General features: G+C 50.5%; 1 protein-coding gene across 3 annotated transcripts in view; it reads left to right on the top strand.

The window, feature by feature from the left end:
* Positions 1-11,269, top strand: part of LSAMP (limbic system associated membrane protein) — a 423,655-nt gene extending 412,386 nt beyond the window's left edge. For all 3 annotated transcript variants that reach the window (XM_057404163.1, XM_057404161.1, XM_057404162.1), the window contains one exon: positions 10,599-11,269. In XM_057404163.1, the coding sequence (XP_057260146.1) occupies positions 10,599-10,696 (98 nt within the window). In that variant the 3' untranslated portion in view covers positions 10,697-11,269. The remainder of the gene's footprint in view (positions 1-10,598) is intronic.
* The last annotated feature ends 421 nt before the right edge of the window (positions 11,270-11,690 follow it).

An 11,690-nucleotide genomic window follows, 5' to 3' on the forward strand; every position in this document is an offset into this window, starting at 1 on the left:
CACTGAGGCCAGAGGGAGCTTTCTCAAATGGACTCCAAGAAGGGGTGAAAACCCAAGTCTTCACACCCTGTAAAACAAACTAGTTGGCAGAGCTGAGGAAACTGCAACATAAAGAGGTCAAAATAGCCAATGTTGTTCTATTGTGATCCTAATATAAAAACTACTAGCAAAGAAGAATAATGGCCATAGGGACCAAGTGCAGGAGGGCATGTTTGGAGCCATGTGCAAGTTTGGCATGTCCATAAATTCTCAGGCATTCAGGGGGCACAGTTCAGCTGTGTGTCTGACTTCTTGTAGCACACCTCTCTTCCTCGAAAGCTGGCTGAGCCCTGAGCATCAGCATCTGATAACTCCCATGGCTGTCGATGGGAAGCACAACTCACAGCTCTCCTGGCTTTCCACCTGTGATATCAAACCACCTGTGATACCAAGGTTCTGCAAAGAGCTCATTCTCCATTTGGTGAGTGAAGGGAATGGTGAAGAGCAGGGTGAATGCTCAGGCAGGCCAAGTTTCTCTTGCTGCTTGGGTCAGTGTCCGTTCCTGCAGGTCTGCAGGCACTGAGGGCTGGGACTGCATTGGGTACCAAGACAGTGGGGGTTCAGGCCAAGGGAACAGGAAGGACAAGCCAGGGTGAAGGCAGAAGGCCAACATCATATTGTTTCTTTCTATTTCATAGGTAACAGGCAAGGGGGGGGTGGTGTATCTTATTTTGACCATGTGCTTTAAAGTGAATAAAATTGAAGCCAGAGGTGATGATAGTGTTTTCCAAAAGGGGTAGTAAGGATGCAGCTGGAAACAGCATGAAAAGAGAAATGGCAAGAACTGTTTGTTACAACAGCTACTAACATTGCTCAGCGGGGTTTTCTGAATAGCAACAGATTCTGTTTGCTGAGATTGCTTTAGAAAAATTAAAATCCATTCTTCCCCCCCCCCCCCCCCCCCAAAAAAAAAAAAAAACCCACCAAATCTAAATAAAGGAAACCATTTTTCTTAAAGAAGGAGAGACACAGGGGGAAAGAGAGAGAATGGCTTTCCTGCTTGATGTGTTTCTGTACTTTTTGTTCATTAATTTTAATTTAGATTGATTTATTCCAAAATGAGCCCTGGGTTGCATAGATTTGCATAACCCTCTCCAGTAACAATGCTGTGGAGAATTCAGCAGGTGAGGAAGAGCAGCAGCAGAGGGTCGGAACAGAGGCTGGGTGTCCCAGAAAGACATTCCTCTGAGCTGGGCCCTTGCACTAGGATAGGGAAGGCATTCCAAGGTCTCTTCAGTCACTTTGCATGCGTGCAGAACAGAGGTGAGGGCGCAGCAGTGAGGTGGCAGAGTGGAGGCTGGGTGAGACCAGTGGCAGAGGAAACACACGACTGCACTGCAGAGATTAGAAACAAACCCATGGAAGAGCAACCGCCGTGGAAAATCAGTTGTCCGGTAGCGATGCTGATAGTGTCAGCACTGGAGCATGGACAGATCACCCTGCAGAGCAGAGCTTGGGCAGGCTATAACCCTCCTGAGCCAGACATGGCCAGCCCAGGGGACACTCCTAACCTGATACCATCTCTGTGTCAGATGAGTTTCTGAAGCCATCAACTAAACCTTCCTTCTTAGAGGCGATGAAGGCAACTTATACCCACTGCACAGCAGGTGTACCTAAATCCTTGTTCTTTTGCTCTCATTCTCCTCCCTTTGTGTGTTGAGCTGCCAGGGCTGACTGGATCCAAAGTGTGGAGGGCAGCAAGGAGGAGGATAGAGAACAGACACTGTTGTCTTGATTTAATCCTTACACACACACAAAAATTGCTCCAACCCCTGAGATAAAATGACCGAAGAGTTATTCCTACCTTCCTCCTCCTCCTCCCCCTTCCATTTCCAGTGTAAACCACTCAAGAATGTGCCTAACAACTTGGCCTCCCCTCTGGTTATTGTCCCAAGTGAACAGTCTCTCCATCCACTAACCCATGACGGTAAGTTGGTTTGGGAAGCAGCAGGTTTATCTTCCCAGCTCAGGCACTGCACCAGGCCCACTTGTGAACTGGTTGCCATTCAGTGCCTGCTCTGCTGTTGATAAAGCACATTACACATGGCTGGGCTTGCATGATTAATACAGCTGTCTAAGCGCTCTCTTCAAAAAACAAAAACAACCGGGAGAAGGGAGGTGCGGGACTGGGGAGGGAGAGGGCACGCAGGAATAAAACCCAGCCATTCCAAAGAAATGAGGCTTGCAGGAAAAGCAGAGTGCTCCTGGCACGCCTTCCCTCCTGTGGGCAAGCAGGTCTGCCAGCAGAGCTCCTCTGTAAAAGGGAAAGGCCTGGTGAGCAAAGGACAAAAGCGCTTGGCCCTTCCTCACCATCGCCTGCATGTCCCTGTGCAATCTGGAGCATGGATGCATGGACAGGAGCAAGGGGTCAGGCCATGGAGAAGGATGTGCCATAACCATCATAGCTTCGGTGAGGTCCGGTCGGGCAGCCTCTATGGTAGGTGTTACATGCACACTGATCCACGAGTACACTCCTGAGCCACACCACCTTATGTACCCCCCAGACTCATCCAGCTCAGCTGCCTGTGTAAGCTTTATTATCTATCTCTTCCCTTTTCAATTACTAATCTGGGAAATGGACAGTGGGAAGGCACTGTGGCTCTAATGCCTGGACCAGGCATTAAAGCCATGCTTGCACTGTAAGGAGACTGGGAATTGCACATACATACACACATCAGTACTGTGATATTAACATGAAGTAGTATTTACCGAGACTACATGCTTTAGAGATACACATCAAGTACGTGGGCCCAGCTTGAGTCTCATGACACCTCTGATTCACTGAACACTGAGAGAAGCACACAGGCTTGTTTATAGCCATGATACATGTATTGTTCAGAAGTTTAGTTCTTCTTCTGCTCCAGTCTTGTTTCCAGTCACCCCTTGGTGTGTCCCTTCCTTCTTCATTGCTGTCCACAGCCATTTACATCTTTCCCATGCCAAATGCCCAGCAAAGCCTGTGGAAAACCATGGCAGGGATGAAGTGGGGAAACACACAGGCCGAAAGCTGATGGAAATATTAATTTTTCAAGAGGTTCCAGAGCTTCCGATTAGCAAACCTGCTTTCTGGGGCTGTGTGTGCTCTGAGTGAGGGGGGCCGTGTTGTTTGTTCCCTATTGAGACAGCACACTATGTGCTGGCATCACCTTTGGTCTGCTGTGCCCTGAATGTGCTGGAGATGTGAGGAGGGGAGGGATTGCTCTATCCTAGGAAAGTGAAAAGCAGAAAAAGTTCAGATCTTCCCTGTGATGGCCCCTGGAAAAGTTTGTGCTATGTGTTTCCTTGGTGGTTTTGCTTGTATATTGAGGGTCTTCAGTGAATGGTTTGAAGACAAAGCAGTTTTAAGTGGCTGATTTTGTATCTGTAGTTGGGCAAGTGTTTTTAAACACGTTTTGACGTCTACAGGACAGGTATGGTGATGAAAGATCTGTTTAACCTTGAAACATAGATGGGCTTCTAGCCACCACCAGCCTCACTAGGCAGGTTAACAGTTCAGTTCTAGACTAGGAGTAGTGTCTGGGATAAGTGGTGTAAGCAGGCAGCTCTTGAACACCATGACCTTCTCAGAAAGACAGTAAGGAATACGATTTGAGGGATATTCTTTAAACCATAGAGAAGGATGGGTGAGCTGCATTACAGAATGAATCTTCACTGAGACATGAGGTATGATAGATGAGTACACTTAGTACACCATGAATGAGCTCCAAAACATGGGGAAGAACTGTTCAGCACTAAAAAAAAAAGAGCATGAGCAAATGCTGAAATACATTAAACCATGTGCTAAGATTGATAGACACCAGAGACATTTCCTTAATCTTGTTGGAGAGTTGCTGGAGGGCATCCTCCCTAGTTTACACAGTGGTGCTTCCACCTCTGGAAAAGCCAACCTATTGCCACTGCAGTCACAGCTCAGTTTTAATTACGGGAGCAGGGCTGCAGTAAGAATGGGATACGAGCAGGTAATGAACACAGAAGAGTTTCAACATTAAGAACAGGGAGTGAAAAATCACGACTTCTCCTCAAAGGGGAGGGGGGAAAAACAGGAAAGTAGTAAGAGTAAAGCACCAAATGAACCCTAGTAAGTAGAAGCTGGTAATCCCTAAAGCCTCAGAGTAGAGTGCAAAGCCCTGGAAGACAGAAATTAATAACTTTCAAAGTATGACCTTGAAAATGGAATTAACAGTATTCCTTCCTTTTAAGCCTTCATGATAATAAAGATTTCATCTTCTGAAGCCCTGGCAAGAGAGTCAACAGGCTAGAAGTACTACTTACTGCGGAGGAGCTGGCAAGTGTAAAACCCAAGACCCCTTCAGGCCCCAGGGAGTGAGACTGCAGGGAGATACCTATATGGTGAACATCCGTTCTCCTTGCAGCTTCTCCTTTAGAGGTCTGGGGGCTTTTTTTGTTATTCCTCCCTCATTTTTGGTCCTTTTTTTTGCTCAAGAAGCAGGACTCCAGCCCTCGCTGTAAGTAGAGTCAGCCTGTCAACAGCATGGAGTCCACAGCCACCCAGGGTGGAAGGCACCTGGAAAATATCAGGCCAGTTCTCCTTCCTTCCCATCACTGTTAGAGTAAGCCCAGAGGAGGCCATGCAGAGCAGACTTCCAGTATCTGAAAGGGGCCTACAAGGATGCTGGAAAGAGACTTCTTATCAGGGACTGTAGTGATAAGACAAGGGGTAATGAGTTAAAACTTAAACAGGGGAATTTTAGACTGGATATAAGGAGGAAGTTCTTTACTGTGAGGATGGTGTGGCACTGACACAGGCTGCCCAAGGAAGTTGTGAATGCTTCGTCCCTGGTTGTGTTCAAGGCCAGGTTAGACAGAGCCTTGGGTGAGATGGTCTAAGGTGAGGTGTTGGAACTAGATGATCTTAAGGTCCTTTCCAACCCTAACTATTCTATGATTCTATGATCAGGGGGCTGGAGCACCTCTCCTATGAAGACAGGCTGAGAGAGCTGGACTTTTTCAGCCTGGGGAAGTGAAGGCTCCAGGGAGACCTTTCAGCAGCCTTCCAGTATCTAAAGGGGAAATACAGTCAGTCTAGTGAGGGACTTGGAAGGGCAGGTGATGTTAAGAAAAGGGAAATGAACGGCTTTAAACTGAAAGAGGGGAGATTTAGATTAGGTATCAGGAAAAAAATTCTCGAGGGTGCTGAGGTGCTGGCACAGGGTGCCCAGAGAAGCTGTGGCTGCCCCATCCCTGGCAGTGTTCAAGGACAGGGCTTGGAGCAACCTGCTCTAGTATGAGGCATCCCTGCCCGTGGCAGGGGATTGGAACTGGATGAGCTTCAAGGTCCCTTCCAACACAAACCAGTCTGGGATTCTGTGACCACAAACAAGCTCCCACAACCTCTCCCCTGCCTCCTAGGGGCCTCAGTCCCATCTGTAACCCCGGGCTGGGGCACACACAGCGCCTGTCCCCGCTCCATACCGAGGGCCCGGTAGCGCCGGGAGCTTCCGCTTTCCTCGGCCTTCGGCTGCCACCTCGCGGGGAAGCGGCGCTGTGACCGCGGGTTCGAGGCCCGGTAGGGCCGAGAGGGACCGCACATCCCCATCGCTGCCCTGCCCCGCAGCACCGAGGGGTGCCGGGCAGGGAGCTTTGCATAGGGCACCATGGGGTGAGTGTGACTCGCCTGCGTGCTGCAGAGCTCGCAGCACCCCTTCACACCGCGCTCCTGCCCTCTGTTGTCTGTTGGCATTTGAGGCTCATCTGGCACCACATCGTGCTGAACCAGCTCTGTCAGAAGCCCCACTTCACTCTCAGGTATGGCATGGGCTGGGACTGACTCCTTGCCTTTCCATTCCTGGCAATTCCTAACTCCCTTTTCCCATAAACACCATCATTCCTCTGTACCTGCCTCTCTCCCACCATCCCTGCTTCCCTATGCCTGATCAGGGTTTAATCTCCCCTTCTCCCAGGACCTGCTCCCATTACCTGTCCAGCCTGAATACTTATGTAGAATCACAGACTGGTTTGGGTTGGAAGGGACCTTAAAAGTTCCCACATTGAGCAGTTCCCTTAGCCTGGCTGCAGAGGAGGCTGCGGAGAAGGAGAGTATAGCAGGGTTAAACCAAGCTTGGAGCAGCCTGGTTCAGTGGAAGGTGTCCCTGCCTGTGGCTGGGGGTTGGAACTGGATGAGCTTTAAGGTCCCTTCCAACCCAAACCATTCTATGACTCTATGTCCCCTGTAGTGAAACAAGTCCAGCAGTGCTGTGCCAGTTGTATGGAGGGGCCTAAAACCTGTGAGGGGCCCAAGTCCTAACCCAGAGGTGGTCCCAGGGAAGTCATTCAAGACTTGTGAAGTCTGCTGGGACTGCCTCCCCAAAGGGTGTGGAAGGCAGATAGCTCTGTGTAGCCATTTCCTCTTCTGAAAGACCAAATCTCTGCACTGCTGCAGGGCGCTGAGCCAAAGCATCAGCAAAAGTGTTCTGAGGGACAGTCACTTGCTTGCGTTTTAGTTTACAATGGAAACAAACATTTTCCCCCTCCTCAAGCCTTGCTCTGACACAGCAGAAGTGTTTTAACTGCACCTCTTTTACTGCCAAATACATCAAACCGGCCCGAGGCAAACACCCAGAATGGGACCGTTCCACCTGCCCTGTTGATGCTGTGAAGTGCCACAGGGACTTAGAACAGGAAAGGTCAGGCAGCCTTGGCAGTAGCACATGAGGCTGGTGAAGCTCTCACAGCATCACGCTCCACGTGAGCCCATGCAGCAGCTCCTCGGCTTCATGCTGCATGGAAGGAAGGGTTTACCCTGCACATGGCCCCTTCAGCCCTGAGAGAGACGCAGCTCTCTCAGTCTCCGTGAAGGGTGCCAGGAACCAGCTCAGTTCACCCGGGTTGGATGCGTGGCACTGATAAACCCTCGGAAACATGGGCGCAGTGTCCTGTGAGGCTGTTGCAGCACAGCTGGGCACCATGGCAGAGCTCCACCTGCATCCACACCAGACATTTAAATGTGTCTCTCTTTGGTGTGAGGAAGAGAAATGCAGTTGTTTTTCCCCTCGCCCACTTTCAGCTTGCTCCTCGATTTGATTCATGTGATGCGACTTGTGTGGTCTAGGGCCCTATAGTGAAAAGCTGCCAGATACCCCTATTAACTCATTACTACCATAAACCAAACTTCCTTCCCTGGCTGCAGTGCAAGAAGCACCCTTCAAAGGTACCGTGTGCTCACGCACTTTGCGGGGGGCAGGTTAGCCGGGGACACCAGCGTGCAGAGCCCATTCCCAGGGCACGGGCTCTGGGTTATGGAAGCAGGCGGCCGCTGAAGAGGTCTCCTCTTGGACGGAGACCATCGCGGAGGTGCCCCCGGTGCTGGGGGGCACCGGGGGGGGGGGGGGGGGGGGGGGTCTCCCGGGGGTGAGCGCTGCCTGCGGCCGCCAGGGGGCGGTGCAGACCGCGGCGCCGCGCAGTGGGAACGGCGGGGCTGGACCGGTGGGGACGCCGGCTCCGCGTTTGCGGGTGCGCGGGTGCGTGCGCGCCCCCGCGGCGCGTTGGGCAGTGACAGCCGTGCGTGCCCCGGGTCTGCACGCACACGTGAACGCGCGCAGAAGCCGTCACGCCGGCGTGGGCTGTCACAGCGTGGCAGTGCCGAGGTGGGGCCGGGGAAGGAGGCTGAAAGCGATAAGAGTTCAAAAGTGATGGCAGTTGCTGCATGAGATCGCACTCACGGGTCACAGAATCGCAGGGTGGTTTGGGCTGGAAAGGACCTTGAAGCTCATCCAGTTCCAACCCCCTGCCACAGTCAGGGATGCCTCACACTAGGCCAGGTTGGTCCAAGCCCCGTCCTTTAACACTGACAGGGATGGGGCAGCCACAGCTTCTCTGGGCATCCTGTGCCAGCGCCTCAGCATCCTCACAGGGAAGCATTTATTCCCACTATCTCATCTCGGTCCCCCCTCTGTCAGTTTAAAGCCATTCCCTCTTGTCCTGTCCCTGCATGCCCTTGTGAAAAGGCCCTCTTCAGCCCCCTTTAGGGACTGGAGCTGCTCTAAGGTATCTCCAGAGCCTTCTCTTCTCCAGGCTCTTTCAGCCTGGCTTCTTAGGAGAGGTGCTCCAGCTGTTTGTTGAATATTTCATTTTCTTCGAACGTTTTCACTCTTTTTTTTTCTTTTTAGGTTTGAGCAATCATGTTTCCCCCCAAACCACTTGAGAATTAATTCTCAAAGTATGCAGGATTTTATATTGTGATTGAACTATAACCTTCCCAGGTTTTTAGAGCATGCGTGACAGTAACCGTAGCTCACATGGCACATATGTTAGCTTGTTCTACTGTAAGAAGCAGGGATTACATGCAGCCCCCCAGGGTTATGTGCAGGGCTGCACCAGCTTTGAACCACAGTGGGCTCCAGGCCCTTCATCACACCATGCCCTCTTATACTTAGGTATTGCAGATGCTCATCTATTTACCATCCCATCTCATCCCATCCCATCCCACACCATACCTCTGTCCCTTACCAAGAACACAGACCCCCACGCTATGCCCAACCAAGGCCAAACACCCCCTCCCTCTGCTGTGCTAGGTGTGCATCACCTGCCTCCATAGGTACATGTGTCTTTGCTATGATTGCATGTGCACCCAAGAAAAGTGGCAAGGGGTGGGATGGTTGCCATATATGTATGTTACATACATGTGTGTGATAGACAAATAGTATTTCAGCCAAACAGTAAAAATGTGGTTGCTGAGCCCATATTATTTTCTGGGACAGAGGAGTCATATTTTGGGACTTCACTGCCAATATGGGATGCAGATGACCCCAAACAGCCTCCCCCCAATTACTTGACCATGAAAGATGCTTCCTCTGAAGCACAGGTCAGGTAACTGTAGTAACTGAACCTAAACTGGTTCCTGAGCTCAGAGGGGTAAATAAGTTCCTGTCACCCAAACAAGGAGTGAGAAAACAGTGCTGTAGGATGCATGTGACAGGCCACAGAAGACAAGCAGGGGCTGAGAAAGGAAGCCATAGATGGAATATAAATTTTCCACGGAGTTCAGCACATACTTAATAATGGCAGAATAGAATGGGGGCACAAACAGCTGATCTAGTAAGTGATGGGCTACATTAGGAAGAAATCACACAAATGAAAGTGCTACAGATTTTCAGGGGCTCTGGGGACACCCTGCTTGGATTTGCTGCTTTTTAGTCACCAGCTAGAGTTTAATAGTGACTGTGCTGCTGGGCAAGGCACAAAGCATCCACGCTGCACCCAGCAGAGAGTGGCTCTTTGCCTGGTAAACTCTGCAGGTTCTGAGAGGAAGAAACTGCATTTCCATCCCAAGGGGCCCTCCAGAGCAGGGCCTCTTCTTTTTGGCTCCCCCTGCCATTAGGAGTAGCTTTTCTTGGTGTAAACATGCCTGCTCTCTTCCACAGCTGGATCAGTCCAAATATCTCCATCTCCACCCTTCAGCATCTTCCTGCACTCCTTTTGTGTAAAACACTGCACATGTATACATATATATATGTATATACATATACATACACATATATATACACATATAGATGTATGTTTATGCATACATGTGCACGCACATGTATATAAGCATATACACATACGTATGCAAACACATATGTACATGCGTCTGTACCCATGCAAATACATATAAATGTACATATGTGCATACACCTATGTATACGCATGCACACAATGAGCACGTATTTACAAAACCATGGCCACGTACACCTCCCAGCCCCGTTATAAAGAGAAGGCTGCCGAGGCTTGGTATCACAGGGTGAATTTCAAACAGCATCGCTGCCTTTAAAGCCACCTGGAAAAGGGAGCCCATAAATGGGAGGATGAATGAGAAGATGTCAGGAGTGTTAGCACTTAATATTCCTGGAGCGAGGCTGTGTTATTTGTTGCTGCGGCAGAGCGCTCCTCCCAGCCCCCTCTGACAGACCCCAGTGTACGTGATTCCTGTCCTTAGGAAAAACCGCCCACCTTCGCACACCCTGCACCCTCACCACGTATGAGGGGCCACGCACACAAGAGCAAGCCTTCCTCCACCCCGATGGAGAAGCAGATAATTACGGTGCAGCCCTTGGGAGAGTTGGTGGCCGCTGCTCAGGCCCGTGTTTTATTGATGGGCGCGCTGTGATGAATCGGCCCCAGCAGAGCCCGTGTCTGGCTGCAGACAGGCACTGGCCACCGCACAGAATGACAACGAGCCCTGGCATCCCGATGAGAAGGTGGCGGAGCAGGGAGGTGCGGGGCTGGTGGCTGGGGATGTGATATGTGAAGGTGTGAGCCATGTCCCTGCACTCGCAGGGCAGTGGCTCCTAGATGGTGAACAGCCAGTGCTGAGCCTTCCTGCTTGCTCCAGGCCCTGTTTCTCCCACCTGGGTGCTGCTTAGGGAGACTGAGGATGCTGAGGAACTGGCTGCAAGAGCCTGCAGGTGGGCTGGATGGAGCCTCACCTAAAAGGAAGGCAGCTGTGTCCTACAGCCCATTCCCAGCCACAGGAGCAAAGTGCCATGGTCCTGTGTTGCCCCATCTCACCCAGCCCCACATGTAATCTTGTCTTCTTTTCTCTCCCTTCTCGCACCATGCAGGACCCGGCACAGGGAGAGTAGACAACGGCTCCATGAGTCTGGCCGTCCCACTGTGGCTGCTGGCAGCGTCCCTGCTCTGCCTACTCAGCAAATGTTAATACAAATCAGTATTAAAAATAATAATAATAATAATTAAAAAAAACAAAACAACAACAACAACACGACAACAACAACAACACACAAAACAAAACAGGAGACAGAGCGAAGAGGGGAGAGAGAAAAAGGGGTGGGGGGGAGAGAGAGGACTGTTTCTTTCACAACTTTTGTGTGTTCAGGAGCGAAGAGGGGGGGAGAGGAAAAATCATAGCAAAGAAGACTCAGCAACATTTAACCCGAAACCTGACAAGCCGGCTGTCAAGTCACCAACCATCTAGGAGACAACACAGCGCAAGGCAGAGAGCAGAGCGCCAGCAAGGATCGTGCCGCCGGAGGATGCTGCAATGTAAAACAATCCAATGACACCCACAAAACCAGTCTAACAGAAGATCCCTTTTCTTTTCTCTCCTCCTCCCTCTTTTGCATACTCCCTTACCTTCCTTCCTTCCTCTTTCTTTCTTTTGCGGAAAGAGGGCTATGCTTCGCTGTCTATAGCCACTTCACTTTTTGGATGCCCTGGGTCATTTTTGTGAGCTGATGCTCGGCCAGTTCATACTTTTGAAAAGAAAGAAAAATAAGAAGATGTTACAAAAAAAAGCCACAAACCAGAGCAAATCTCCTGAAGCTCTCTGCACACTGGTGTCCTGTGAAAAACCCTTCCTCTCCTCACTTCACCCTGCGCTCCTGTGCATCCAGCCCTTGCTAAACACCTTCTTTCCTGTCCCCTCCTTCATGCACCATCGTGCTCGCTGGCCTGAACTAAAGCTGTGTCAACTCCACTGAAAACATACTTTTCCTTTTATTTTAATCCTCTTCCTTTCCCCCTGCCTCAATTCAACCAAGTGTCTTTCTCTTTCTCCCTTGTATGCCTGCCTGTGTGCGTGCGTGCATGCGTGTACATGTGCCTCTCGCTCCCTCTTTTCCCTCTTTCTCTCTTTCTCTTGCTCTCTCCAAGCATGCAAAAGGAACAGTCCACGTGTACATATGCTCATCCTG

This window comes from Pezoporus wallicus, unplaced genomic scaffold (genome assembly GCF_028554395.1).
Source record: "Pezoporus wallicus isolate ANWC-B61680 ecotype Strahan unplaced genomic scaffold, APGP_CSIRO_Pwel_v1 contig_6598, whole genome shotgun sequence".
Lineage (NCBI taxonomy): Eukaryota > Metazoa > Chordata > Aves > Psittaciformes > Psittacidae > Pezoporus > Pezoporus wallicus.